General features: G+C 51.1%; 1 protein-coding gene across 2 annotated transcripts in view; it reads right to left on the minus strand.

The window, feature by feature from the left end:
- Nucleotides 1-2,915: 2,915 nt before the first annotated feature.
- Ttyh2 (tweety family member 2) overlaps nt 2,916-23,611 on the minus strand; it is a 55,225-nt gene continuing 34,529 nt past the window's right edge. For both annotated transcript variants that reach the window (XM_004655150.3, XM_045159467.1), the window contains 8 exons: nt 18,483-18,552; nt 18,217-18,272; nt 17,522-17,614; nt 17,169-17,261; nt 13,804-13,946; nt 12,169-12,354; nt 11,189-11,267; nt 2,916-4,647 (listed from right to left, as the gene is read on the minus strand). In XM_004655150.3, the coding sequence (XP_004655207.1) occupies nt 4,573-4,647; nt 11,189-11,267; nt 12,169-12,354; nt 13,804-13,946; nt 17,169-17,261; nt 17,522-17,614; nt 18,217-18,272; nt 18,483-18,552 (795 nt within the window). In that variant the 3' untranslated portion in view covers nt 2,916-4,572. The remainder of the gene's footprint in view (nt 4,648-11,188; nt 11,268-12,168; nt 12,355-13,803; nt 13,947-17,168; nt 17,262-17,521; nt 17,615-18,216; nt 18,273-18,482; nt 18,553-23,611) is intronic.

Below are 23,611 nucleotides of genomic sequence, written 5' to 3' on the forward strand. Positions count from 1 at the left end.
TTGGGCTGGAGAGATGGCTTAGTGGTTAAGTGCTTGCCTGTGAAGCTAAGGGCCCCGGTTAGAGGCTCGGTTCCCCAGATCCCAGATGCACAAGGGGGCGCACACGTCTGGAGTTCGTTTGCAGAGGCTGGAAGCCCTGGCGTGCCCATTCTCTCTCTTTCCCTCTATCTGTCTTTCTCTCTGTGTCTGTCGCTCTCAAATAAATAAATTAAAAAAAAAATTTAAAATAAAAAAAAAGAACTCCAGACACTTGCACCCCCTGGTGGGCATGTGGAACCTTGCGCTTTGCCTCAGCTTTGTGTGTCTGACTTAAGTGGGATCTAGAGAGTCAAATTTGGGTCCTCAGGCTTCTCAGGCAAGCAGCTTAACCACTAAGCAATCTCTTTAGCCTGCTTGGTTTTTTGAGGCAGTGACAGAGGAGTGCTCAACACTGAAATATCTCTATCGCACCTTCCAAGGCTCAGTCCAATGCGGAAGAGGTGGTGGAAAGAATGTGAGAGCCAAAGGAAGGGTGGAACTCCTTACAACATGCTCCCCCCAGTCACAAAATGGCCTGGATACCCATGACCTCACAGTGCCTGACACTACCTACACAAGACCATCATAATAGGAGGAAAAGATCATGACATCAAAATAAAAGAGAGACTGATTGAGAGGGGGAGGGGATATGATGGAGAGTGGCGTTTCAAAGGGGAAAGTAGGGGGAAGGAGGGAATTACTATGGGATATTGTTTACAATTATGGAAGTTGTCAATTTAAAAAAAGGAAAAAAAGTAAAACTCGATGAGCCCACTGGTGTACCTATAGTCCCAGTATGCAGGAGGCTGAGGCAGGAAGATCACTGGAGACCAGCTTTAGTGGCACAGAGAGACTCAGTCTCTATGTACAAACTTACCCACAATTCATACACAGCAGCAGGACATGCTGGGCTCATGGTTATAGCTAACTGGTCCCTGTGATAAGCAATCAGTGCATCGTGGTTACATGAAAGAAGAAAAGAAGAAGCTGGGTGTGGTGGTTCACGTTTAATCTCAGCACTTGGGAGGCAGAGGTAGGAGGATCACTGTGAGTTCAAGGCCACCCTGAGACTATGTAGTGAATTCCAGGTCAGCCTGGACTAGAGTAAGAGAGTGAGACCCTACCTTGGGAAAAAGAAAGGAAGGAAGGAAGGGAGGGAGGGAGGGAGGGAGGAAGGAAGGAAGGAAGGAAGGAAGGAAGGAAGGAAGGAAGGAAGGAAGGAAGGAAGGAAGGAAGGCGAGCAAAAAGAAAAAGAAAAGAAAGGAAGAAAATTTCATATCTGAGGGTAATGATCCACCATCCGTGTTTGGTGTGTGAGTCCCCGAGTCCCATCCTCAGCACTGGGGACAGGAGGTGGTCAAAGAGGGACAGTAGCACTATCCCCTTTGCTCCAAAATATAAGAGTTCCGTTTTATGGCAGGGTAAGTCACGTCGGGTGACCTAGCTCTGGAGAAAGTCTGTTCTGCAGTTTGCCCGACAGCCAGCCTGGCGCAAGGGGCCCTGTGGAGTCCTGCTCTTCTTCCCCAGAGTGGGTGAAAGAGTTGTTCTCTTCATGGGCTGGAGAGATGGCTTAGCGGTCAAGCGCTTGCCTGTGAAGCCTAAGGACCCCGGTTCGAGGCTCGGTTCCCCAGGTCCCACGTTAGCCAGATGCACCAGGAGGCGCACACGTCTGGAGTTCGCTTGCAGTGGCTGGAAGCCCTGGCGCGCCCATTCTCTCTCTGTCTGTCTCTCTCTCCCTCTCTCTCTGTCACTCTCAAATAAGTAAATAAAAAAAAAAAAAAGAGAGAAAAGAAAAGTTGTTCTCTTCTTACAGCTGGCCTTTCTGAGGTCTACAGTCACACTGCTGTCAGACAGTCAGATGAGCCCGGAGGTGGACAGTGACATGAAAACTCCTCTCCAGGCACCATTCCCCTTGAGTGAGGCGGGCTTAAGGCTTTCTCCAGGGAAGGGAAGCTAAGATACACTGCTGGTCTACACACCCTTGAGCCTGTGCACTCTATGGCCACCTTCCTACTTCTCGTGGGCCTGTCGCAACTTGGATCTTTCTCCAGGTTGCACACACCGAAAGTCCCCAAGGCCAAGGCCATTTGGGTGCTGAGCTGCAGTTCCCTCCAAGCCATCAATGTTTCATGACATTTTCCCACTGCTTGCAGGACAGGCAGGGTGGGGAGGGAGGGATGTCCCAAGAGCTCTTGGCCAATTCTGAAGTGCACAGGGCTCAAGGCATCTCCCCTCCAGCGTCCCCAGAGGATGCATCAGCTGGCCACTTGGGAGCTCCTTAAAATGCAACCACACACAGGTATGAATAGACGCTTGGGGCTGTGGGAGGAGAAACGGACCTGGTGCTGCAGACCTACATGGGGCTGGAAGAGGGTTTCTCCGGGGACATGGTGAAGAAAGCGTGAAGGGTGCTCCTGCCTGGAGAGGCAGTCTAGGGAAGCAAGTGTTGACGCACATGACTCCTCACGCCATGACCACCGCTCCCTCCCCATCCCTAGGAGAACAAGAGCCATGTTTCCGGCTCGAGGTAAGATACACTGGTTCTAGCCTCACTCCAACCCAGTTGCGACGTTTAGTAGACCTGTTGACCAATCTGCAGGATGAATGACCTGAGTCTCTGGTACATGATGCCAGAGTAAATGTAACTTATTAACCTCATGAGCCTTTAGGGAGGACATTAGAGAAAGACGACGGCAGAAATAAGGGCTGGCCCTGGACTTGTAAAAACAGTGAACGGTCACAGGAGACCTGTGATATTCATCTACAGCCCTCTTCCATTTCCCGCTGAAATCTGAAATTACTAAAATTTCCTTTTAAGCTTTTCCTCCATGACTCTGAGGGTTCAGCTAAGCCCTCATTAGTCCCTGCGTGAGGATGTAAATGGCTGACTGCGCACCTTAGTACAAGTGGTTTATTGCTCTTCCAGGAGAGGGTAAACAAGTACAAAGCAGAGGTTTGCCCATGTGGCTCCTAAGGAACCCCCAAGGAATTTTAGTTTAGTTTCATGCATTAAAAACAATCCTTCAGTTGCCAATAAGGAAATGTTAGAAGTAACATTTTGAGGTCGCAGCTCCAAGATCTGCATGTGACACGGACTTACAAAGGTGGGTTCATAAAATGCATAGATTAGTGTGAGACCATGGTAAGGCTAGTGTCCAGTGGCCTCGTTTTTATGGTGGAAGACTGTTTGGGAGGTATTGGTTCTGACGAGAAAGTGGCTCTTCCAAAAATGCAAACAGAGCCTGAGCCAAGCCTGCGTCAGTGAGCAAGACCACTGGGCCTGGGTGCTGGGCGTTCTGGGTCGGCAGGGTATGAAAGCACCAAAGACCCTATCCCTGGGCAGGCAGGGCAGGGGCCATTATTTCCTCCTGGCCTAAGAGCTCAACTGTGCCTGGCTGGTCAGGGCTTGGGACTGGGATGAAGACCTGGCAAATGGTGAAGGTGAGGAAGTGGTCTGTCCTCACTTTAAGCCACAATTGCACCACATTGTTAAAACTTTTCACCTTAATCCTGCTGGGAGACAAAAGGGAAAAGACAGTTGTCTTGGGCACTGGGCTGTCCCTTGGAACAGGGGACTCTTACTCTGATTTCCTGCCTGTCTCTTCAGGCCTGCACTCTTACAGGTCCTCAGATGCCCTGAAGAGTAGCTTGAGACAGGATGTCTCAACTGACCTTTATTTCTCCTCCAGGTCCACAGAGAGCTGGCTGTGGCCAGCAACATCTGCTGCAGTGGGATAAGAACCGGGTCTAAGAACTGAGCCCAAATCTATCGCAAAAACTGGATGTTTTATGAGGTGCGATTCTCTGGATCTTCCAAAACGTTTAAAACACCGGGAAAAAGAAGTTTTCATAGTGTCTGCTCTGTTCATACCTGAGACTGTCCTCCTGCAGATAAGATTTAAGAGCATCGATTCTAGGATGGCGGTGGATGGTGGAGGTTGGAGACAGGCGGAATGTGGCAGATTTTCTCCCAGGCTTCCATCCAAGGATGCCGGGCTAGGGTGAATAGCTTGAAGCCACCAGTCTCCTCCGCAGAGCACTCCTGACACCATCCCTCTTGGGGCCCAGGAACGTCTGTGTGGCCCCAGAACTTGGATCGGGTCAGTGTTCCCTTATATAGCTCCTGACCAGCACTTCCCATTATCGCTTGCCTGGAAATGAAGGCCAGGTGACTGGAGGGTGGTGCCCAGGATTCTGGCCGTGCTAACACGAGGCCGAGTCCTGGTGGCGGGTCCTGGGGGAACACAGCTCCTCCTCCTCACTGCCACGCCCCATTTGCTAAGGATGAACTGAACCCGACAAGACAGCTAGCTCAAGGACAGTAGCTAGGCCCTGGGAAGTTCTGGAATTGAGAGCAGGGCAGGAGAGGCCAGCCCAGTCATGGGTCTTGTGTCCACTGGGGGCCTCTGATCAGGAGTCCCAGCCGCGTCTCTGCGGCCACAGGGGCCTACTGGTGTCCAGGCGCCTTCGGTTTCTATTAAAGAAACAGCACAGCTTGGATCAGCATCCATCAGAAACCAAACCAGCAGGAGGGCGAAGGTGTCCTCGGAGTTGTTACGATGGAAACTCATAGTGTCTCAGGTGTTCATCTGCCACGGACATGTAGGTGGCCCTCATGCTGGGAGAGTACTGTGGGAGAGAAGGGGGGCTGTCAGAGCAGGGCACCCACCACGAGCTAGAACTTACAGGCCACCCCCTCTCTCCTATCAGCTGGTTCCACATTCATGAATTCAACCAACTTGGCATCAAAGAAACCTGCATTTTAAACTGGGCGTGGTGGTGCACGCCTCTAATCCCAGAACTCGGAAGGCAGAAGTAGGAGGATCGCCGTGCGTTCGAGGCCACCCTGAGACTCCATAGTGAATTCCAGGGCAGCCTGGGCTAGTATAAGACCCTACCTCAAAAAACCCAAACCGAAACCAAACCAAACAATAAAAACTCGTGTCTCTATTGTGCATACACACACTTGTCCCACACCCTTCTGGACACCAGCCTTCAGCATAACATTCAGACACACACCCGGGGTCCTGTTTCCCCCACACCCACTGCACATCCAGCACCTAGGCTGCACCCTCACCTCATGGGCAGTTCCCAGCCGGGAGGCAGAGGGCGTGGGCGCGCTGGGACAGGCTCACATTCCAGCTGGGCATCCCACCTGCCTGTGACACTGGCTGAGGTCACCTGACTTCTCCTACTCTCAGTTTCCCCATTTGAAAAGCAGACCTAAGAGTCTTCAGCAAGACCTTTCATGCACAGGTCTTCAAACTTAGAAACCCTCATGCTCAGGCCACACCCACCAGGATATTTTTGTTTATTGAGAGAGAACGCACAAAACATAGTATTAAGCATTTTAAAGTGCTACCAATATTATATCTTTTTTGTTTGTTTGTTTTTGTTTTTCAAGGTAGGGTTTCGCTCTAGCCCAGGCTGACCTGGAATTCACTCTGTAGTCTCAGGGTGGCCTTGAACTCTTAGTGATCCTCCTACCTCTGCCTCCTGAGTGCTGGGATTAAAGGTGTGTGCCCCCATGCCTGGCTTAAAACTTTTTTTAAAATTGCTTCACTTGTTTTTTTTTTTTTGCCAGATGTGGTGGTGCACGCCTTTAATCCTAGCACTTGGGAAGCTGAGGTTGGAGAACTGTTGTGAGTTCAAGGCCAGCCTGGGTCTAATTCCAGGTCAGCACTCAGGAGGCAGAGCTATGAGGACCTCTGTGAGTTCCAGGCCACTCTGAGACTACAGAGTGAATTCCAGGTCAACCTAGGCTACAGCGAGACTCTATGTCAAAAACTTATTAATTTTTTTTTTTTTAAATTTAGGACTGGAGAGCTGGTTTAGCTGTTAACACACTTGCCCAAGAAGCATAAGGACCAAGGTTTAATTCTCTAGGACGCACATAAGCCAGATGCACATGGTGGTGCATGCATCTGGCTGGAGTCTGTCTGTGGTGACTACGGGCCCTGGGCACCTATGCTTACTCTCTCTATATCTTTCTCTGTGTCTCTCTGCTTGCAAATAAATAAATAAAAATATTTAAAAATATTTTTACTAGCTGGGCATGGTGGCGCACGCCTTTAATCCCAGCACTCAGGAGGCAGAGGTAGGATCGCTGTGAGTTCGAGGTCACCCTGAGACTACATAGTGAATTCCAGGTCAGCCTGAGCTAGAGTGAGACCATACCTTGAAAAGCCAATATATATATTTTTTAAACTTATTTCAGGGAGTGTGTATGGGCATGCTAGGGCCTCTTGCCACTGCAAACAAACTCAGACACATAGGCCCTTTGGTGCATCTGCATTTTCAAGCAAGTACTTTTAACTGCTGAGTCATCTCCCCTACCCTCCAGCTAATTTTATTTTAAGTATTCCTTTTCTTTGGGGGGGGGTGGGCATTCAAGGTAAGGTCTTACCTTAACCCAAGTATTCTTTAGGCAACTCAACTCCAGTAACGGAGAAGCAGGGACCTAGCCACAAGTGCGAGCTCAGCAGACCCGGTACTCTTCCTAGGAGCAAGCATGGGGTTTCCCACACCACCCACCGTGCCCGGAGCAGCTGAGGCCCTTGACCTGCGACCTGGGAGTCCCGCAGGCTCGTGAACCCTGTGCTCTGCTGACCCCAGTACAGGAGCCAGTGGGTTCTGTTTGACTGCTGGCTGCACAGGAGTTTTCAGGGGTTCAGGACGTGCACTCAAGCATGCCCGACACCGAGGGGCACGCATGTGTGTGTGACAGTGCGTGCATGCCGCCGTGCTTGTGTGGAGGCCGGAGAGCAACTTCAGGGCGTTGGTCCCTCCTCCCACTTTGTTTGAACCAGAGCCTCTCATTTTGCCATTAGCAAGGCCAGTCTAGCGGGCCCAAGAGCTTCACCTGGATTCCAGATACTGAACACAGGTCAGCAGGCTGCACCTTTAACTCTAAAACATCTCCCCAGCCTGAAAGCTGGCTTTAACCTGTTTTTAATTTTTAAAATTTCACTTAAGAGAGAGACAGAGGGAGAGAGACAGATAGATAGAGAATGGCCATGCCAGGGCCTCCAGCCACTGCAAATGAACTCCAGACACATGCGCCACCTTCTGTGCCTGGCTTTATGTGGGTACTGGGGAATAGAACTTGGGATCTTAGGCTTTGCAGGCAAGTGTCCTAATTGCTGAGCCATCTCTCCAGTCAATTCATTTTAATTTTACATTTTTAAGATGTATGGGACCAAGTGCTCCTGGCTGCTACATGTCATACAAGCATAGTTAAGAAACAACACTTGGGCTGGAGAGATGGCTTAGTAGTTAAGTGCTTGCCTGTGAGGCCTAAGGACCCCGGTTCAAGGCTCGATTCTCCAGGACCCATGTTAGCCAGATGCACAAGGGGGCGCATGTGTCTGTTATCTGCCTCTTTCTGTCGGTCACTCTCAAATAAGTAAAAAAAAAATAAATAAACAAACAAACAAAAAAAGAAACAACACTGAGGGCTGGAGAGATAGCTCAATGGTTAAGACACTTGCCTGCAAAGCCTAATGTCGAGGGTTCGATTCCCCAATACTCACAGAAAGCCAGATGCACAAACTGGTACAGGTATCTGGAAGTTTGTTGGTAATTGCTAGATGCCCTGGTATGTCCATACTTTCTCTCTGTCTATCTGTATCTCTCTGCTTGCAAGTAAATAAGTAAAATAGTAAAAAAAAGAAGAAAAAAAAAAGAAAGAAAAGAACAACATTGAGGCAGGTGTGCCGGTGTTTGCCTGTGAGTTTAAAGCCAGCCTGGGACTATAGAGTGGATCTCAGGTCAGCCCGGCTGGTGTAAGACTCTACCTTGGAAAAAAAAAAAACACAAAAAACCCTAATGACGTTGTTTTGAGCAGGGCAAAGGACAATATGGCATGCCCTAGCTATACTGTAGTTAAATCCTGCTTTTAAATTCTTGATCCATTCATTTCCCAAGTGTTGGAATTACAGGCATGTGTCACCTTGCCTGGCATTTGATAAATTTGTTAGACTTCAAATCTCCCAGGCCCCTTCCCTGAGAGATTCTGTTCTGAGTCTGGGAAGAATTCCCACTGTTAGCATTCTGACACAAACACTAACATGTGGTCGTTGTTTTGGACTGGGTCCCAAGAGTCTACACCGAGGAAACAAAATGGAGTCACTGATGCTAATGTTCCAAATTATCAAGCTGAAGTTACACTGTTTATATGGCCTTCGTAGAAATTCAAAACAAACGGGTCAGTTTGAATTAGCATGATCCCTTAGTTCCTTCTGCTTTAATCCTCACACACACAAAAATGACCTGAAGTAACCCGAAGTTAACCAATCGGCTTATTTCTTTCTCCATTGTCCCAATTCTCTCTTCCCACCTTATCTGGAACATAACTACCGAATGAACGGCCAGTCCACATTTTGATCTTTGTTTCTGCTTTCCTTGGTCCTCTGCTGTCTACAAAACCCACCTCTCAGGGCTGGTGGTGTAGCTCAGTGGTAGAGCACGTGAGAGGCCCCGGGTTCTAGTCCTAGCACCTGAATACAGAGAAAATGAAACCTCACTCTCTTCTGCGAGGCTCAAAGGAACCCAGTAGGACTCAAAGCCCAAGGACTCAGTAAGGAATAGAAGATTCTAGAATTGCAGATAAATCCAAAGACCTTTAACTGAATTTGTTATAATCTTGTCCTTTGGCAGGATTTAAGCACCATGGCCCTGGGCCATTTTTGCTTGAGTCAAGGAAACAGTGTCTGGTAGGACAGGGGAGGGGTCCCCTGAAGGCAGAGCTAAGGAAGACAGTTTCCAGCCAAGGAACAGGCTATACCGTAATAAATGGCCTTGCCGTGTCACTCATCCACTAACCAGGCTGGCTGTCCCAGAGAGGGAGACTGAGGCAGAAGGACTCTTTCCAACTCAGAGCAGATGCTGAGAGTTCAAAGTCGGCACAGGGGCCTGGGGGTAACCAGCTGTGCTGGCTTTATTTTGCTGATGCCCACATCCTCATCCTGTGGGTTTCCTGGGTTAGCAGTCCCAGTATGTGTATCTCAATGCCCACCGCAGGGGCTGGAGGCCACAGTTCTTGCCCCAGGGCTGGCTAAGCTAGGAAGAGCCAACAGCAATGAGGGTTTCAAGGCAGACCTTAATTCTGGGGAAGGCTTAGTCTGTCCTAGAAGGTTAGTTCTTATTTACCTCTGCAAAGGGCAGAATTTAATTGGAAGAAATAATCTTTAAAAATTTTGGGAGTGTCGGGGGTGGGGAGGGAGGGAATTACCATGGGATATGTTTTTATAATCATGGAAAATGCTAATGAAAAATAAAAATAAATAAAAATAAAAAAATAAAATAAAATCACAAGCATAAAAAAAATTGAGGGCTGAAGAGATAGCTTCGTGGTTAAAGTGCTTGCTTATGAAACCTAAGGACCTAGGTTCGAGTCCCCAGTACCCACATAAGCCAGATGCACAAGGTGGCACATGCATCTGGAGTTTACAGTGGCTAAAGGCCCTAGTGTGCCCATTCTCTCTCTGTATCTATCTATCTACCTCTTTCCCTCTCTCAAATAAATAAATAATTTTTTTAAAAAAGTTTAACTTTAGCCAGGCATGGTGGTGCACACCTTTAATCCCAGTACTCGGGAGGCAGAGGTAGGAGGATTGCCTTGAGCTCAAGGCCACCCTGAAGATACATAGTGCATAGGTCAGTCTGACCTAGAGCGAGACTCTACCTTGAAAAACCACACACAAAAAAATATCATGGATTGGAGAGGTAGCCCAGTGGTTAAGGTGTTTGCCTGCAAAGCCTAAGGATCTGGGCTTGATTCCCGAGTACTCCATAAAAAAAAAAAAGCCATCTCTTCAGCCCAAGAGCAGTTTCTTAAGGAGTGTGCAATAGTACAGCTCTCTTCCCTCTCTGAGTGAAAGCTTAGTCATCTGGTTTTAAGCAGGAACCCACTGATTGTCATGAGAGATGAGAAATTTATTTATTTGATTTTTTTTTATTTATTAAGAGATAGAGGGAGGGAGAGAGAGAGAAAGAATAGGTGTGCTAGGGCCTCTAGCCACTGCAAATGAACTCCAGATGCATGCACCACCTTGTGCATTTGGCTTATGTGGGACCTGGAGAATTGAACCTGGGTCCTTAGGCTTCACAGGCAAGTGCCTTATCCTCTAAGCCATCACTCCAGCCTGAGAAATTTACTTTTGCTTTGAGTTAAAGCAACGACCTTCTGTGGTCACTTGAATGAGATGTTACCCATAGCCTCATGTACTCTGAAGACTTAGTCCCCAGCTGGAGGCAGTTTGGGAGGTGGAGCCCTGCTGGAGGTGTGTCGCTGGAGGCAGACCCTGAGGTTTTGTTTTTGTTTTTTTGTCAAGGCAGCATCTCATTTTCTAACCCAGGCTGACCCGGAACTTGCTCTGTAGCCCCAGGCTGGCCTCAAACTCACAGGATCCTCCTACCTCAGCCTCCCAAATTCTGGAATTAAAGATGTGCACCACCACGCCTGGTGGACCTTCAGGTCTAGCTTGCCGGTAATAGCTCGGTTTTTTCTTTTGTCTGTTTTCTTCAAGGTAGGGTCTCACTCTAGCTCAGGCTGACCTGGAATTCACTCTGTAGTCTCAGGCTGGTCTTGAACTCACAGCGATCCTCCTACCTCTGCCTCCTGAGTGCTGGAAGTAAAGGTGTGCCCCACCACGCCTGGCTAGCTCAGCTCGTTTAGACCACTTCTACCCAGGGTTGCTTAGGTGTCTGCTCTACTACGCTTTCTCTGTGAAGATGACGTTTCCCCTTGAAACCACAAGCTGAAACAAACCTTTTCCTCCCGTCTACTGCTGGTCAGGTGATGTGTCCCAGCAATGAGAAACTAACCACAAGTCCTACCAAATATGCCCAACTAGCAGGCAGATATAGACAGGCCAATGTGACGATGCTGCTAGGCTCTTGCTTGAGGACATGTGTCATAGGGTGTCATTTATCTTAAGGACAGATGTGCAGTGAGTCACTCCTGGGCAGCCGCATGACAGGGTAAGATCGCCTTCTGTCTTTGCCAGTTGTGATGTGTGTGACAGTCTTGGTTTCATGTTGATTTACTAACAAAGCTATTTCCTATTCCACCTTAGTGGGGAACACTCACTGGGCTGGCGGGTTTGATCTTGGAGAATGTCCCCGACAAGGGCCAAGGGCAGTGACTTCGCCACAGAAGGCTGCTTACCGTGGGTGGGGGGGAGCCTCTTCCGATGAGGGGCACATTCTCATAGCGTGGGTTCCCACCGAAGAGCATGGCCTGGTTCCTGCTGACCAAGAAGAGGGCTCAGGGACGTCTGGGAGGGTGCGCTCGCGTGTGTCCGTGCACTTGTCTACCCTGGAACCTCACTAATGTGCACATGGAATTGGAGGGATGGGAGTGGATGAAGTGAGGGACTTGTGGGCAAGAAAACAAAGGACCGACAGCCAGGCACCGTGGCTCATGCCTGTAATCTCAGCCCCTGGGAGACTGGGCTACAGTGCGAGAGATAAGACTGTGTCTCAAAAACCAACAGAGGGGGAGCAGGGCGAGGTGGCGCCACCTTTAATTCCAGTACTCGGGAGGCAGAGGTAGGAGGATCGCTGTGAGTTCGAAGCCAGCCCGAGAATACAGGGTGCACTCTGGGTCAGCCTGAGCTCGAGTGATACCCTACCTTGAAAAACTAAAAAAAAAAAAAAAAAAAAAAAGCCAGCAGAGGGCCAGAGTGATGGCTTAACAGTTAAGGCCCTTACCCACAAAGCCTAAGGACCCAGGTTCAGTTCCCCAGTGCCCGTGTAAGTCAGATGCACAAGGTGGCGCATGCATCTGGACTTCCGGAGTTTGTTTGCAGTGGCTACAGGACAACACTCCAGGGCAGCAGGGGACGTGCAACAGACTGGGACAGGAGCGGCACGGCCTAGGGAAGTGGAGTTTCGCACCACTGGGACCCACCTGGGGACTTGTGACCAAAAGGCCACGGCCAATACTTGCTGCTGGGTATTTCCCCCAACCCAGGTGGTGATCAGGTGGCCTGTGGCTATAGCCAAGGAATCCGGGCTGGCCTTTCATGCCCTCTCTCCTTCACGTGGCTCTCGGGACTCAATACCCTGTCTGGAGACCCAGCTCCCCTCAAAGGTCGCCCTGCTCAGCCTGGGTGTGCGGGGTTCAGGGGTCCCCCCCGCACGTACATGTACTCAGAGACAGGGGCATTAGAGATGGTCTGCGTGGGCGGCTGCAGGCTGCTCTGGCTGCCCAGGCCGCTGCTGTAACTGCAGAAGCTATGCAGCTGCCCCCGCGGGGGGTTGTGGGCCGCGATGCGCCGGGCTTGGGGGTTAAAGGGGTCGTTGTCATCGATGTCGTCATAGTCTCTGTCCCTGGAAAGAGAAGTCGAGTTTGGTTAGCTGCGAGGGGCCAGTTTTGTTTGGCTTCCCAAGATGCTCTCGGACCGCATGCTGTCTAAGCAAGATGCCTCACAGAGCTCACTCCACCTGTTCTTAACTCCATGTCCATGTCTCCCAGGCAGCCCACCATGCTGATGGCCAATTCCTGACGTCCAAAAGCTCCACTCTGGTGGTTTGCAGATGAACCATCCCCCACAGCCTCACAGTTAACAGAACACATAATCTGCAGCTGGTGGTGTCACTGGGGGAGGGCCTTAAGTAAGGCTTACTGGCCCACCCTATTGGACATTTGTTCACAGTGAGTCCACTGTTGAGTTTTTCCCAGCTGATGTGACAGGATGTGATTCTTCCAGCTGTTTTGTCCACCATGTTGAAGCTTCCCCTCAAAACTGTAAAGGGATCCTGGCCGGGCGTGGTGGCGCACACCTTAAATCCCAGCACTTGGGAGGCAGAGGTAGGAGGATAGATGTGAGTTCGAGGCCACCAGAGAGAATTCCAAGTCAGCCTGGGCTAGAGAGAGACCCTACCTCAGGAAAAAACAAATCAAAACAAAACAAAACCCTATAATAAACCCTTTCCCTTCCATCAGCTATTTCCGGTGGGTGCTTTGTCCTGGCAACAGGAAGTTAACTGCTACACCCACCTTGTCCCCATCTGTCCCCAGGGAGACTGTAGTCTACACCCCGTGGCAGTTTAACAGTTGACCATCTGTGGTAGTTTGAGTGTGATACTCGAATGTGTGGGCCCACAGACTCAGGTGTTTTATTAAAATTGAGCTTGAGGGATGGGGAAATAGCTAAGCGGTTAAGGCGTTTGCCTGCGAAACCTAAGGACCCAGGTTCGATTGGCCGGGACCCAGATGCACAAGGGGGCGCACATGCCTGGAGTTCCTTTGCATTGGCTGGAGGCCCTAGCGCACCCATTTTCTCTGCCTCTTCCTCTCAACTAAATAAAATCTTTTTAGCTCTGTCTGTGGTGCTGGTGGTTGGTGGTGTCTCTGCCTGTATCTACGGAAGGGAGGCAGTTTCCTCCGCCACTCATGGCGTTCCCATGGGATTTGTAAGCCTGAAGTAAGCCCCTTCCTCAGAAGCTGCTTTTGGTCAAGTGTTTGTCCCAGTAATGAGAAAGTGACTGCCACACCGTCCCTGGATTCCCCATGGGGTTCCCTTTCCTCATCGTTCTGCCTTACAAAGTCTTGCTCAGGAAGAGGAAAGACAGCAACACCCATCAGTGGCAGGAAGACCTGTACCCACCCCCAAAGCCACCTTTTGGTCTCAACTTTCAGGGAAGCGTCTACAGAAATCCAGCAAGCCTGCTGAGACTAAGTGCTGGGTCCTCTTGGGTCGTAGGTGATCAGCTCAGGGGAACGCATCTCCCCAGGGCCCCAGGCTGCAGAGGACCCCCTCCAGTCTGGTAGTGCACCTGGTCGTGAAGTGCTTCCAGGCTCGTGGTCCTGCACAGATCAGGGTGGAGAACGCCAGGGCGGCCAGGAGGGAGAAGAGGCCAAGGAAGAGCAGGCCTTCAATGCCGTCATAGCAGATGCCAGTGAGGGCGTCCAGGTAGTCCTGGGGGGCGGAGCAGGGACTCAGTGTCAGGACCAGGGAGGGCCAGGCCTGGATTGTGAGTTCCTCTGTGACCACCTCTCCCCCAGCCTGGACCTACAATCTGTTGGCTGCTCCCCATCCCAAGCACCTTTCACTGCCATGAAGGGCCCCCACTCTGAACATGGGGTACCTTGGCAAGGCCCACTCCACAAATATTTGCTGAGCACCGACTGTGTCAGGTTCGGGAGGGCTGGCTCTCAACTGAACAGACGAGGTGTCTGGTCAGGAAGCCGGACAAGTGGCGTGAAGAGACTGGGCAGCAGGGAGTGAATCTTAAGGAGAGGAGGCAAAGGGGACAAACTGGGCATGCTCAGGAGGGAAAAGACCGGAAGGAGAGCAGTCTGCATGTCACCTTACACGAGGGGAGAAACGGGGTGCTTGGGAATGGAAGGGATGAGAATTAACTTTTTTTTTTTCTAAGTACTGGGGGAAATTCTCTCAGGGCCTCATACCTGCTAGGCAAGTGCTCCATCAGTATAACCATAGCTCTTTTTAATTTCTTTCTTACTTTCCTTTCCTTCCCCTTCCCTTCTTCTTCTTTTTTTTTTTGGTGGGGGGAGTGGGAGGTCTCACTCTAGCCCAGGCTGACCTGGAATTCACTATGTAGTCTCAGGCTGGCCTTGAACTCAGGGCTGGGATTATGGGCATGTACCACCACGCCCAGTTTCTGACCGCTCTGGCTGCTATATGTGAAAGCTCTTGAATGGTAAGGGGGCAAGAGGAGCTAAAGGGTGGAGTGCTGTCTATCTCAAGGGAATGGCTAGATGGCCATGGCTGTCACCTAGGGGAGCAGACTGGTACCTGCCCCATGGTGAAAGCCACTGGGAGTCAGAATTAGATCCAGGATCATTTTAAAAGACACTTGTTGGGCTGGAGAGATGGTTTAGCAGTTAAGGCGCTTGCCTGTGAAATCTAAGGACCCAGGTTCGATTCCCCAGGACCCATGTAAGCCAGATGCACAAGGTGGCACATGTTTCTGAAGTTCACTTGCAGAGGCTAGAGGCCCTGGTGTGCCCATTCTCTCTGTCTGCCTCTTTTTCTCTCATGAATAAATAAATACATAAAATATTTAATTTTATTTTAAAAAGAATAAAAAGATAGTTGCTGGGGCTTGCTAGGGAACCAGTCACTCTTGTGACTCTCATGTTCTTAGTTCTGAAGTCATATTGCTCGTATCCACAACACAAGTCCCTTACTTGCCAGCTCTGGAATCTTCAGTAAGTGCCTTGGTAAGTGTGTCTAAATAGATACATGTAAACATATGCACACTGTCCATCCACGCATCCACCCATCGGCTCCCACAAAGAACTTATAGTTCCTTTGGCTACAAGAATTTCTACTATTTCATGGGATGGAGGGATGGCTTTGTGGTTAAAGTGTTTGCCTACAAAGACAAAGGACACAGGTTTGATTCCCCAGGACCCACGTTAGCCAGAGGCACAAGGGGGAGCATGTGTCTGGAGTTTGTTTGCAGTGGCTGGAGGCCCTAGCGTACCCATTCTCTCACTCTCTCCCTTTCTCTGTCAAATAAATAAATAAGTAAAAGTAAAAATAAAAATTAAAAATAAAACACCTACTTCCTCACAGTATAAGCACTACAGGTCATATAAGATATAAGGTGCACTGACCATGGCTAAGCACAGCACCGAGTGCTTCATAAATAGCAGTCATGGTCACCTTCATGACTATTTGTTCTAAATCCAGGAGATGTGCAAGATGTTGAGATACACTGGCTTGGAGATGAAGAGATGGCTTAGCAGTTAAAGCACTTGTCTGCAAAGCCTAAGGACCCAGGTTTGATTCCCCAGGACCTGCGTTAGCCAGATGCACAAGGGGGTGCACACATCTGGAGTTCATTTGCAGTGGCTGGAAGCCCTGGTGTGCCCATTCTCTCTCTCCCTCTTTCTCTGTCTGTTGCTCTCAAATAAATAAAAATAAAGAAAAAAATTAAAAGCAAATAAACAAATAAAACAAAATGAATGTTAAAATACACTGGCTCACTGCTTGGGGGGCAAGTGTTCACATACTCCCAAAGTTTCCTGCATTAAAGTGTACACATGTATACATGACCTTTTTTTTTCTTTTTCTTTAAAGACAGGATCTCACTACACAGCATAGAGTGGCCTTGAACCTAATATATAGCCCAGGCTGGCCCCAGATTACAGGGACGTGCCACAATGTCCAGTGTGCTGCATCTATGTGGTATCTCAAGCTCCTGGGAAGATGACCCTGGCAGTGAGAATAGGACACTGGCTCGAATCCATAAATATGAATGGGTTGACCAGATGCCTGGTATTCTGGGAAATGGAGAACTACCTTCCTCACGGAAGTCAGGATCATCCGGTGGTCTAGAAGTAACCTAGCCAGCCCTTCTACTTTTGCCCCAGCGTTCCTTTCACTAAGCAGTACTGGACAAAATCAAGAAGTCAGAGCTGGAGAGATGGCTTAGTGGTTAAGGTGCTTGTCTACAAAGACTAAGGACTCAGGTTGATTCCTCAATACCCATGTAAGCCAGATGCACAAGGTGGTGCATGTATCTAGAATTTGTTTGCAGTGGCTAGAGGCCCTAGTACATCATCTCCCCCCCTTTTCTCTGCTTCCTTCTGTCTCTGCTAAATAAATATATATATTTTAAAATGGCCGTGAATGGTGGTATATACCTTTAATCCTCAGGAGGCAGAGGTAGGATGAATGTCATGAGTTCAAGGCTACCCTGAGACTGCATAGTGAATTCCAGGTCAGCCTAGGCTAGGGCGACACCCTACCTTAAAAAAACAAAACAAAACAAGGGCTGGAGAGATGGCTTAGCAGTTAAGCACTTGCCTGTGAAGCCTAAGGACCCTGGTTCGAGGCTCGATTTCCCCAGGACCCAAGTAAGCCAGATGCACAAAGGGACACATGCATCTGGAGTCCATTTGCAGTGGCTGGAGGCCCTGGCACGCCCATTCTCTATCTATCTGACTCTCTCTGCCTGTCTGTCACTCTCAAATAAATAAATAAAAGTAAAATGAAACCTCCCCACACAAATCAGATGGCCCCTCTCCCTTCTCACGGTCCTGCCTCAGTCTTGTTCCTGAGCCTGAAGGGAATGCAGGTTGTCTTTCTCCTAAACCTCTACTGGTTTCTCTCTGGGAAAATGAGGCCTGCTGGGACACCCTGCACACTCTGGGGTCACCCCAGCACCTTGTGAAGCCCTCGGCAATCCAGCATGGCAGTCAGCTGGTGCAGGCTGGTCTCGGATGAGTTCAGCAGGAGCTGGATTCCAAGGAGGTCCTTCTGAAACAGGGTGAGGGAAAGAGGAAGCAGAGTGAGCAGCAGGGGAGGGTTTGCCAATCAATCCGCGAAGAGCAGTGCGCTCCGGGCCTTTCTGAGCCAAAGGAAGGGGCCTGAGCCGCGGGGGGGAGGGCTCCACAGCCAGCAACTGGCTGCCTAAAGTTTGATGGGGCTCAGGTGAGGTGTGGCACAGAAAGGGTTGCTATAGCTTGTTTGGGGCGCCCCTCACCCGGTGCAGATGTTGTGGGAGGCAGCTGCTTTACCTCTGATGTGGGGAAGAGGGGCACAGCAAACTGAAGCAGGCCCGTGACCTGGATCTGCATGGTGGTTAGCGAGCGTTGGAAGACGGTCAATGACTAGGTGGAGAGACCACAATCTCCCATGAGGATGCATTTCCCAGAAACCCCACTGCTACCAAGAGGCATGCCCTCCTATAGACTCCCCACCCCATCGCCCTGCAAATGTCTGCTCCTGCTCTGAATGCCCATGGCCGGGAGGGGGGTGGGCAGGCATAAGGAATTGGAACAGAGAGGTAGTTCCCCAGGGCCCAGACTCCCAGCCAGCTGGTCAACCCAACTACTATGGTTATGATGAAGGCCCTCCCCTGTAGGAAGTCTCCCCACATCCCTCTGGCTTCTTGAGAGCTCCGGTCTTCTTGCTATTTGGCTGTGGCTTTCAGACCAGCAGCAGAGGCCTTGCCTGTGAGCTTGTGGGAAATGCAGCTCTTAGGTCCCAACCGCATCTCCTGAACCGCCCCTGCTGGGTAACCAGCTCCCCAGGGGGGGGGTGGGGGTGTGCACACACATCAGGAGCACAGACCCCTTCTGCGAAGTGGCTAAAGGAAGACCACAGTGAAGCAGAGCTCAGCATCCACCTTCCCAGTGGGTGGTAATGCCCAGGGTCCAGAGGGAGAGGGGCGATGGAGGGGTTGTGGGCAGGGCGAGGGGTGCACTTGTACCTGCTGGAAGGGGCTGCTTATGCTCTGACTGCAATGCAGGTAATAGCGGGCCACCTCTGCAAGGCAACAGCATCCGTGTCAGGAAGCTCTCAGGGGACCGGCCCAGCCCACAAGCTTTCGAAGGAAGTGGCCCCGGAAGTCTAGCTGGATCTGAAGTCTGGGGCTGGGGTCCTATAGGGCTGGGGAAGGCTAAGAACAGGGGCAGGGGTCCCGCCATGCGGGTGTGGTCCGAGGGCTGGGACTTGGCTCTAGGGGCAGGATGTTACCTGTGCTGATCCGGTTCTGTGTGCTGTTGAGGATGTAGGTGTCAGGAGCCGTGCAGAAGTCACTGGTGCCCTGAGTCACGGAGACAGGATGGGACGAAGAAAGAGGTGAGACACCCAGGCCCTGGGAGCAGCCGCTGCTGCGTCCATTTGCATTTCTAGCTCATCCGTGAGTACAGAAGTTGGGAGCCAGACTCATGGGTCCTTCCCTAGTTGGTACCTTGGAGAAGTCACTGCTTCTTCCTGAACCTCAATAGATATAGTGACACTACTCACAAATGATGTGGGCTGGAGAGACGGCTTAGTGGTTAAGGCGCTTGCCTGCAAAGCCAAAGGACCCAGGTTCGATTCCCCAGGACCCATGTAGGCCAGATACACAAGATGGCACATGCATCTGGAGTTTATTGGCAGTGTCTAGAAGCCCTAGTGCACCCATTCTCTCTCTCTCTGTCTCTCCCTCTTAAATAGATAAATAAAAATAAAATAAAATGATGTAAGGTGTTCTGGAGAGTGACTGTGGCCCAGGGCTTGTTAACCATTACTCTTTGGTTTTTTTTTTGGGGGGGTGGTGTTCAAAGTAGGGTCTCACTCTAGCTCAGGCTGACCTGGAATTCACTATGTAGTCTCAGGGTGGCCTTGAACTCACGGTGATCCTTCTACCTCTGCGTCCTGAGTGCTGGGATTAAAGGCGTGCACTCCACACCCGGCTAGTTAACCGTTGCTCTTATTCCTGAATGCTTCTTCCTAGGCAAGGTATCGGGGCAGCAATCTGAGCCCAGTGGGCAGCAGCAGGAGTGGGGGGCTGCTCTGCACACTCGGTTTATTTGCTCATCCCAATTGTACTCTCGTCATCAAGTCCTGCTCACCCAGGTGGCCAGCTACAGAAGCTTCCCCACTCCCCTTCTGAGAGCGAGGTTAAAGCAGAGTCCAGCTCGGAGCCTGCGGGGCTGGGCGCTCACTACCGAGGGGACAAGAGGCGCACGGGGCTGGGAGTCAGGAGGGGACTGGACCTGCAGCTCGGCCTGGCTAGGTGACCACGAAGACCAGAGCCAGCATATGAAAGAGGTGGCAGGACGGATGTCATCCTGAGCCCGGATCTTGCTAGGGATGTGGTGGGAGCTGGGGAAAGGGGGCCACCTACATTTCAGAGTAGTCAGGCTAGGCTCCAGTCCTGGGTCCCGTTCTTGGTGTCCACCCCTCTTCTCTAGTGCGTGTTCCTCTGGGAGGGGACCCGTCCACGTGGCCCTGCGCTGCCAGGGGCCCTGGCCTCCTTCAGGGCTATCGCACTCTGGCCACACAGCGTCGCTGCCGCCTCACTGAGTTAACAGATACGTACTGAGTACTTACTAAATGCCGGGCACAGTTCTAGGATGGGCAGTGGGGGGCGGGTCTGTATCCTGGTACTTAGGCTAGAAATTGTGTGTACAGGGGTATTGGGGGCAATGAGCCCCTCTGAATATAAAGCTTCCCATAAGCACATGAATGGACGCACACACACACGCACACACTTTCTCAGGACCCTGAGAGAATGGCTTTTATATAGAAGCCACCAACATACATAATAAATCAACTGGCTTTTTATTATCGATCAGAGCTGCAGCACCAACAGGCCTGACGGCCCACCCCCACCCCCACCCCTTAGCTAGGGTGGCAGAAACAGGGCATCTGGGCTTGGGGGTTGGGAGAACCCTCGGGGGAAACAGTGAGGCCACCATCTTGGTCTGAGGAACCTCTTCATCAGTCTGGGTTTCAAAGAGAGGAGGCTGTGGCCCGTCTCCCCTTCCTTTCTTAGGCTAGGCCTGAGCTTCAGCCCAAATTCCAGCCCCCACCCCCCCGGGGGGGAAAGTGAGGCAGGATGGTGTGGGCTGTGTGACTTAGTGAGGATCGTAATCTGCTAGTAGAGACGGTGCACGTGCGCGTGTGTACGTGCATGTAAATGTGTGCATGTGTGTGTACATGTGCACTGCTTATGCAGTAGTCAGGTGGAGCAAGGAGAAGGCAGAGGTTAGCCAGGGGAGACTCAGAGCCCTTGGGGACGGGTGGAGAAGCTGCTAAGAGCCCAGCCGACGGCGGAGCCAACACAAGGTTTCTGGAACACAGTGGGGGCACAGTGGGGTGGAGGCAGGAGCGCACCCTAGGGCCGACTGATCTCGAACTCACTCTGCAGCCCAGGCTGGATCCAAACTCTTGGTGATCCTCCTACTTCAGCTTCCCAAGTTCTGGTCTTAAAGGCATGAGCCATTATGGTCAGCCAGATGTGACTTTCTAGAGGGGCCACCCTTGGAACCCTCACATGCTAATAACCAGTGTATTAAGAAGCCAAGACGGTGACTGAATACTAAACGATTACTGTGTGCCCTTTGAGGCCAGTACCATTATTCTCTTCATTCCACAAAGGAGAAAACCGAGGCACAGAGAATTTTAGGACACAGACTGGGGCTCCAGCAATCATGCTCCTGCCTCTGGCTTACAGAGGTGGGCCTGCTGCCTGGCAAGCCTGGGTCCCACCCCAGTGCTCGATCGGTCCCCTGCCCCTGTGGTGAGGACGGGTCGCTGACTCCCTCTTTCCTGGCACTGCACCTCCTGTGCCTGGGCCACCCCCACGGCTCTTCTGTGGCTCCTTGCTGACCACGCAAGGGGAGGCCAGGAGGCTCGGAGGCCAAGGGCTGGCGGGCCTAAGCTTGGTTACCCAGCTCCAGATACTCTCTTCTCAGCATCACTTGGGACATATTAGATTCTCAGGAGTCATCCTCTGCTCCTGTCCTATGGAGGTCTTTCCTGGTGGGAAGGGGTGGCGGCGTCAATCATCTGCCCCTCAAAATGGGCAGTGAAGGCCACACAAAAGCACTGCACAATGACCCCTTGACAGCTGGTGGCTCCCTCCCCCCTCTTGCAGCTCCTCCTCGCCTGTGTTCCCATTAGCATGCCTCAGCCTCCCCGGCTCTGTCAAAGGCCCATTCAGCGCGCCTCACAGCCCGCCTCTCCCGCACAAGGGCCTGACTAAAGGAATCAGGGAAATGGCATGGCTCCCAGCTCCCTGGCATTCCATGGCACCCAGTTGCAGACGAAATGGCCTGTGGGTTCCCTGACCGGGAAGCCCGGTGAGAGAAGCCCCTGCTGGGAGGGAGCCAGCTCCCAAGGGGCAGCTCACGGTGGCAAGCTGGACACCACCGCCACTTTCAGGGGCGCACGGAAGCCAGCCACAGAGAGCTTCCCTGTGCTTGCACTTGTCCCTGGAGGACAGACTGCCAGCTGGGCAGCTGTGCCCGTCACTCTGGCCAGCGGGGCCCCTCCCTGCACTGTTTACAGCCATCCCAGCTCCAGATGCCACCAGGACGCTTTGAACCCTTTTTTTTTCTTTTTTTTTTTTTTTCTTTTTTAAGCAGGATCTCACATAGCCCAAGCTGACCTCAATCTCACTTCATAGCTGAGGATGACCTTGAACTACTGATCCTCTGGCCTCTACCTTCTAAGTGCTGGGATTACAGGGGTGTCCCACCATGCCTGGCTTATGGGGCACTGGGGATTGAACCCACAAATTCATGCATGCTAGGTAAATACTCTACCAACTGAGCTATATCCTGAGCTCTCTTCTGAATTTCTTTTTTCTTTGAGGTAGGATCTTGCTTTAGCCCAGGCTGACCTGGGACTCACTATGTAGTCTCAGCGTGGCCTCGAACTCACAGCGATCCTCCTCCCAAGTGCTGGGATTAAAGGCGTGCGCCACCATGGCCGGCCTTCTTTTTAATTTTTATTTCTTTCTTTGAAATATTTTTATTTATTTATTTATTTACAAGCAGAGAGAGAGAGGAGAGAGACAGACAGAATAGGCACAGCGGGGTTTCCAGCGGCTACAAACGAACTCCAGAAGCATGGGCCACTTTGTGCATCTGGCTTTAGTTGGGCGCTAGGTAATCGAACCCCAGAGTTGTAGGCTTTGTAGGCAAGTGCCTTAACCACTGGGCAACTTCTCCAGTCCCTACTTATTTATTTGACAACTGACATACTTGAACGTAATAATTTGATCATACTCCCCTCTTATTTCTTTTTACTTTTGAGATAGGGTCTCACTAAGTTGTCCCACTTGGCCTTGAATGCACAATGTAGCCCGGACAGGCCTTGAATCGGCCACCCTCGTGCCTCAGCCTCCTGAGGGGCTGTTGGAGGTTAACGCTTCCAGCCAAGCCTCTGTCCAAAGTGGCAGAGCCAAGTGGCACCGGGGCCACTCATTCTGTGCTGGAGGCCAGAGCTGGTCAGCCCAGGGCACTGGGCAAGGTATGGTTTGGGCATAGCTCTAGCTTCATCCTTTTATCCCTGATAGCTCTGGTGGCACAGGTACAGGCCATAGGGCTGGTTTGTACTCTTAAATCAGCAAGGGGTTCTGTGGTGTACGTGTGTGTGTGCGCGCGTGCGTGTGTGTGGTGTATAGACATGTGTGTGCAAAAGCCTAACCTGTGCATGTTCGTAGAAGCCAGAGGAGACCATCAGGTCCCCTCATCTGTCACTCATGCTTCAGAAGGGCTCTCAGTGAACCTGGGGCTACCATTCTTTGGTCAGACTGGCTGACCAGTAAGCCCCAGTGATTTTCTAGTCTCTATGCCCCATAGGACTGAGGTTACAGGCACGTGTGACCATGTCCAGCCGTTTAAGCAGGTGCTGGGGATCAAACTGAGGCCTTCTCAGGGCCTCGCTGCTTGCACAGCAAGCTTCCTTACCCACCGAGCCACCTCTCTGGCCCTCAAACATGCTCACATAGAAAGCCCTTCATAAACGTACACGTGTGTTCCAGGAATGTGTTAGTGTGAGGGCAATGAGACCAAAGGATCAGAAGGCAAAATAAATGGCACCATCCACATACCTCATGCCAGGAAATAGGCAAGAGAGCTTCCACTGCCCAGGGAAAGGATGGGCTTCTTTAGCTCTGGCCGCCCACCTCTACCAGCCTCAACCAAGTTAGCCCTTCACATCCCACGGAAGCCACCTGGCCACCCATGCGTTCTCTGCCTTTCCCTACAAGCAGAGTTGTTTTATCTTCTTGGCTCTGTGACCTTGGGCAAACCTCTTCCTGTCTGTAGGCCTAGTCAAGGCGATCCGAGCCCCTTTGACCCCGGGACTCTAGGATGGTAGGTGAG

This window comes from Jaculus jaculus, chromosome 9, assembly GCF_020740685.1.
Source record: "Jaculus jaculus isolate mJacJac1 chromosome 9, mJacJac1.mat.Y.cur, whole genome shotgun sequence".
Classification (NCBI taxonomy): domain Eukaryota; kingdom Metazoa; phylum Chordata; class Mammalia; order Rodentia; family Dipodidae; genus Jaculus; species Jaculus jaculus.